The sequence below is a fragment of the Pantherophis guttatus genome, chromosome 7, assembly GCF_059756535.1.
Source record: "Pantherophis guttatus breed Tessera chromosome 7, ASM5975653v1, whole genome shotgun sequence".
Classification (NCBI taxonomy): Eukaryota; Metazoa; Chordata; class Lepidosauria; order Squamata; family Colubridae; genus Pantherophis; species Pantherophis guttatus.
Window position 1 is genome coordinate 11,151,321 of NC_142069.1, and position 6,000 is coordinate 11,157,320.

The following is a 6,000-nucleotide window of genomic DNA, read 5'->3' on the forward strand; positions in this document are numbered from 1 at the left end:
GATTAAAGCTAAATTGTCTTAAATTACTCTGGCCTTTTAAAAGCTAACCATTTCAGATTGAATCTGATACCTTGGTGACTTCCTTTGCAATAGACAGGGCCTGTTCTTACAGTTATGTAAGGGAGCGGGAATACCACTTGGAAAAGCCAGAAAAAGGGAGTAATTGCATACATTATACTTGTCAATAAAGGAAATTGGGCCACTGTAGGGAAAAAGGACATCAATGCCAACACACATGTAAATACTAGAAATATTCTTAAACCATGGTGTCAGGTTTCGAGGTCGTCTCAAATAAATTGCATTTCAAACAAAGTCTTTGAAGGAAAACACCTATTTATTAAGCACAACATTCTAAAATCCGACTCCATCGAAGCCAACACTGACTTCCAGACCCAAAACCCTCCCTTTCCATTCCCCACTCCCCTGCACTCATTGGCCATCTTCCAAGTCATTCTACCCCTAATCTACCACTCCAGCTCAAAGGAATTTCCCCCCTCCCATCCCATCTCCTAAGGGATATTATCTCCAGGGAAAATAAGTAGGTGAAAAGTCAAACGTCCCTTTCCAGACGCCTCCGCTTCTCCTTCTTATGTCAGCACTAGAGTAAATGCAGCTTGAAGTGCTGACACATGGTTTCCCTCCTGAATAACATCCCCCAGTCAACTTCACACAATATTGTTAACCATAAATACCAGCAGATTCATTAGCTGGTATGCCTTGTCCAAGGGACTCAGTGGCTAAGACGCTGAGCTTGTTGATCGAAAGATTGGCAGTTCAGAGGTTTGAATCCCTAGTGCTGCATAATGGGGTGAGCTCCCGTTACTTGTCCCAGCTTCTGCCAACCTAGCAGTTCGAAAGCAGGTAAAAAATGCAAGTAGAAAAATAGGGACCACTTTGGTGGAAAGGTAACAGCGTTCCGTGCGCCTTTGGCATTTAGTCATGCCGGCCACATGACCACGGAGACGTCTTCAGACAGCTCTGGCTCTTCGGCTTTGAAACGGAGATGAGCACCGCCCCCTAGAGTCGGGAACGACTAGCACATATGTGCGACAGGAACCTTTACCTTTACCTATGCCTTGTCCAAATAGGACCCGAGCTGAAAAGCTTGATAAATATATCTTTATTTATGCATAAGCAAGAAGAGGCATCTCACTCAAATAGAAAGGAACTTAGAAAGGTAGAGAATCATTTTATACATAGTTCAATCATTCTGGATATGGAATGCGTTCTTTCATTGACATCATTTGATTCATTGCTGATGTTATCGATGTAACATGTAACGTTTTATACAGGGGTGGGTTCTAAAAATTTTTACTACTGGTTCTGTGGACGTGGCTTATTTTGTGGGTGTGGCTTGTTGGGGGTAATGTGACTGGGTGGGCATGGCCAACTTTTTTTAAAAAAAGAAACTTTTTAAAGCATTCTTTCTACAACCTTAAGAGGTTGCAGAAAAAAATGCTTTTAAAAGCCTCTGACGATCAGGCAACTCAGCTGGGATCGCCAAAGGCTTTTAAAGGCATTTTTTCCCCTACAACCTCTTCGGCTGAAGAGGTTGTAGAAAAAATGCTTTTAAATGCTCCCTGATAAGTTTCTATCCGTCCTCTCTTGTCCTGCCCTCAGGCACTTTGGAGAACAGGTAGACCCCTTCTTCTCTGTGAAAGTCCCTCAAGTATTGGAAGACTTTTGGACTTCTTGCTTGAGAAAGATAAAAATGAAGTTTAGACTTTAGGATTTGATGATTAGGTTTGTTACTTGTTGTAACTTATTGCTTATATCCTTGAGATTTATAAGCAATTATAAATTATCAATTATATTGATTGTTTCCTAGTATGATTTGATTGCTTATTGTACAGTATGACTGTCACTGGGTGTTGTGCCTTGTGATTCTTGACGAGTGTCTTTTTATGTACACTGAGAGCATCTGCACCAAAGACAAATTCCTTGTGTGTCCAATTACACTTGGCCAATAAAGAATTCTATTCTATTCTATTCTATTCTATTCTATTCTATTCTATTCTATTCTATTCTATTCTATTCTATTCTATTCTATTCTACTCTACTCTACTCTACTCTACTCTACTCTACTCTACTCTATTATGCTTATATTATGCTTATAGAGATATTATGTATTTTTATTGCCACTATTCGACATGCACATGTATATTCTTTTATGTTTATGCTTAAACTTAAGGGTAAGAGATTATTTTGTTATATAATTTTAATGTTATTTTGATTGCCTAATTGGTTCATTTCATATGTTGTTTTTGTACTTTTGTTTAATCTAGAGTAAGAGGCTACTTTATTATTTATTTGTAGTTAATTTTTTTCCTTTTTTTCTCCCTTTTCATGCCCTTTTCCCCTATTTTTCTTTCTTTTTCTGTTATTTTGTATTTTATCTGTCCTTGAAACTTTATAAGGTAGATTTTTTTAAAAAGTGTGTGTGTGTGTGTGTATGTGAGAGAGAGGGAGGGAGGGAGGGAGGGAGGGAGGGAGGGAGAGAGAGAGAGAGAGAGAGAGAGAGAGAGAGAGAGAGAGGGAGAGAGAGCGAGAGAGAGAGAGAGAGAGATTGTTCCCAGCCCAAATCCATTGAGTGGGAAACAACCCCACACTTTACATGCCAGTAAATTTGGTGCGATTAATTCCTTGTTGATTTTCCTCATTTCCTTCTAGGTATTTTTAATATTATTATATTTAGCTTATCTGACCAAGACTATGAGTGGGGCGTACATAAACAGCATGCTGACTCAGATCGAGAGGCGTTTCAACATCCCTGCCTATCTGGTTGGAGTTATCAATGGAGCCTTCGAAATGGGTAAGAAAATAGAGGAACCTGTCCAATGGTTTGAACAGAATAGAATAACAGAGTTGGAAGGGACCTTGGAGGTCTTCTCGTCTAACTTCCTGCTCAGGCAGGAAACTCTATACTATTTCAGACAAATGGCTGCCCAATCTCTTCTTAAAAACTTCCAGTGTTGGAGCATTTACAACTTCTGGAGGAAAGATGTCCCACTGATTAATTGTTCTAACTGTCAGGAAATTTCTCCTTAGTTCTAGGTTGCTTCTCTCCTTGATGAGTTTCCACCCCTTGCTTCTTGTCCTGCCCTCAGGTGCTTTGGAGAATAGCTTGACTCCCTCTTCTTTGTGGCAGCCCCTGAGATATTGGAACACTGTTATCAGCCCTTAGTCCTTCTTTTCATTAAACTAGACATACCCAGTTCCTGCAACCATTCTTCATATGTTTTAGCTTCATCTATTTTAGCCTAGAAGACTGGCACTAATTTCTCTCAAGGGATAAATAATTTAACCCAGGGGTGAAATCCAGCAGGTTCTGACGGGTTCTGGAGAAGCGGTAGAGGAAATTTTGAGCAGTTCAGAGAACCGGCAGCAGATATTTTGAGTAGTTCAGAGAAACGGCAAATACCACCTCTGGCTGGCCCCAGAGTGGGGTGGGAATGGAGATTTTGCAATATCTTTCCCCCAGGAGTGGAGAGGGAACGGGGATTTTGCAGTATCATTCCCCTGCCACGCCCACCAAGCCACACAATTCCCACCAAGCCACGCCCACAGAACCAGTTGTAAAAAAAATTGGATTTCACCAATGCCTTGGAGATAGGTGTTTGCAATAAATAACGTCAGGGAATTGTGCAGCAACTGTCCAAATGAAGTCAGAGATGTGGACACAAACTTGTAGTTTTACTTATTTATTTATTTATTTTTAATTTTAAAAAACAAACTTTATTGAATTTAAAAATATTAACAAGAAAAAAAAAGAAAATATTCTCACTCATAAAATTTACATTTTCCATCCACAGTTACACTAAATACATGTGATTATACTAAATACTAAATACTATATTATATAGTAGTATAGTATATACTATATACTAAATACATGTGATTATATAGACACATATATACAAATATACAAACAGTGACTTATTTACCTATTCTATCTATCTGACGGTGCTTTTTTTTTTATTACTTACATTTCACCTAATTTTTATCTTTACCCTTTTTTCCTTTGGTTTATCCACTTATACCATCTATTCCATACTATAAAATATTTTGAGTCTTCCTTGTCTTTTAATTCAAGAGTTAATTTATCCATTTCTGCGCATGTGTAGATTTTTTTGAATTACTTCCTGATCTGTTGGCATACGATCTGTTTTCCACAGTTGTGCTATAGGCATGATAAAAAGGAATATTAGAAAAGACATAAAATATTTGACACTACACATAATTACGGCGGCCAGACAAACTTGTAGTTTTAAATAAATAAATATAAATCACCTCTGGTCCTTCTTTTCATTAAACTAGACATACCCAGTTCCAGCAACTGTTCTTTATTTGCTTTAGCCTCCGTTCCCCTCATCATCTTTGTTGCTCTTCTCTGCACTCTTTCTAGACTAGAGTCTCCACATCTTTTTTACAAATCTATTTGTACCTAACCTAGTTTATTTCTACAGGGGACCTGCTGGTGATAGTCTTTGTGAGTTACTTGGGATCAAAACTTCACAGGCCACGCATGATTGGCCTTGGATGTGCAGCCATGGGCTTGGGATGTGTTTTGATAGCACTGCCTCATTTTCTAATGGGGAGGTAAGTTCTTAATCTTATCTAATGCTCACATGGGTAAATCCTCGACTTACATCCACAGTTGGAACCAGAATTTCCATTGCTGACCAAGTAGGTGTTAAGGGACCTGTGACTGATTTTATGAGCTTTTTTTTTTTTTGCCATGGTTGCTAAGTGAATCCCTGTGGTTGTTAACTGAATCCCACAGTCATTAAGTAAACCCTGCTTGCCCCATTCACTTGGTTGGGAAGGTCACATGACCCTGGGATGCTGCAAATATGTTGTAAATACAATGTGACAATGACAAAATGTGTGTGGTGTCGTCACAACACCAAATGTAGCCTTTCATAGGTAAAGGTTCCCCTTGCACATATGTGCTAGTCGTTCCCGACTCTAGGGGGCGGTGCTCATCTCTGTTTCAAAGCCGAAGAGCCAGCACTGTCCGAAGACGTCTCCGTGGTCATGTGGCCGGCATGACTCAATGCCAAAGGCTCACGGAACACTGTTACCTTCCCACCAAAGGTGGTCCCTATTTTTCTACTTGCATTTTTTTACGTGCTTTCGAACTGCTAGGTTGGCAGAAGCTGGGACAAGTCACGGGAGCTCACCCCTTTACGTGGCACTAGGGATTCGAACCTCTGAACTGCCAACCTTTTGATCGATAAGCTCAGCGTCTTAGCCGCTGAGCCACCGTGTCCCTCATACTTGCCTTTCATACTTGCATATTATTATATTTAGCTATATTTAACAGTAGATGTCAGCTGTGTGGTTTGTGTCATGTCATTGAAATGCATTGTTTGTCATCTCCTCCTCCTTCTCCCGCATCCCCAAAATTGATGATCTCCACTCGTTCTTGTTCTGAGTTGCTAATTTTGTAAATATACCTTTGGAGGAATAAATAATTCAGTAAATATTTCCCATGAGATAGGATCAGAAAGTCAAATATATCCAAGCAGTAAGTATCAATATTTCCTTTTGTAGACTGATACACATTCTCCCAAAGGTATCCAGTGCAAGTGATGATGTTATAACTCATCCTAATATCACTATGTGCAAAAGATGCAAAATGATATATTTTGAGTACTTCGTATTTGTTCTCTGTGGACATCTGTGCTCCCTTAAAAAAATGTTAGTCTCTTGCAGGACCACCGTTAAATCAATCTTCACAGATTCTGATTCTGTTGAATAGATGAATGAATAGATGATGCCCTGAATTTCTCTACTAAAGGTTGCCCATGGACTCCCCTACCCTCACAGAAAGAATGAACACACCCTAGTGCTACTTTTTTTAAACAATTTATTTTGATTCACAGGTACCACTATGAAAACACTGCTTCGTCTTCTGAAAATGCTACTTCAAGTATGGCAGTTTGCCTTGCAAATCAAAGTGACATGTTCCAATCTCCCCTGTTACCTTCAAAAGGT

General features: G+C 39.4%; 2 protein-coding genes across 7 annotated transcripts in view; one reads left to right on the forward strand and one right to left on the reverse strand.

The window, feature by feature from the left end:
- Nucleotides 1-6,000, reverse strand: part of IAPP (islet amyloid polypeptide) — a 64,891-nt gene that overhangs the window by 35,840 nt on the left and 23,051 nt on the right. The window lies entirely within an intron of this gene.
- LOC117680105 (solute carrier organic anion transporter family member 1A2) overlaps nt 1-6,000 on the forward strand; it is a 38,678-nt gene that overhangs the window by 15,540 nt on the left and 17,138 nt on the right. For all 6 annotated transcript variants that reach the window (XR_015728709.1, XR_015728710.1, XM_034442612.3 and 3 more), the window contains exons 3-5: nt 2,671-2,812; nt 4,467-4,599; nt 5,889-5,998. Coding sequence is in view for 4 of the 6 variants with exons in the window: in XM_034442612.3 (XP_034298503.1) it covers nt 2,671-2,812; nt 4,467-4,599; nt 5,889-5,998 (385 nt within the window). In the remaining 2 variants the exon portion in view is untranslated. The remainder of the gene's footprint in view (nt 1-2,670; nt 2,813-4,466; nt 4,600-5,888; nt 5,999-6,000) is intronic.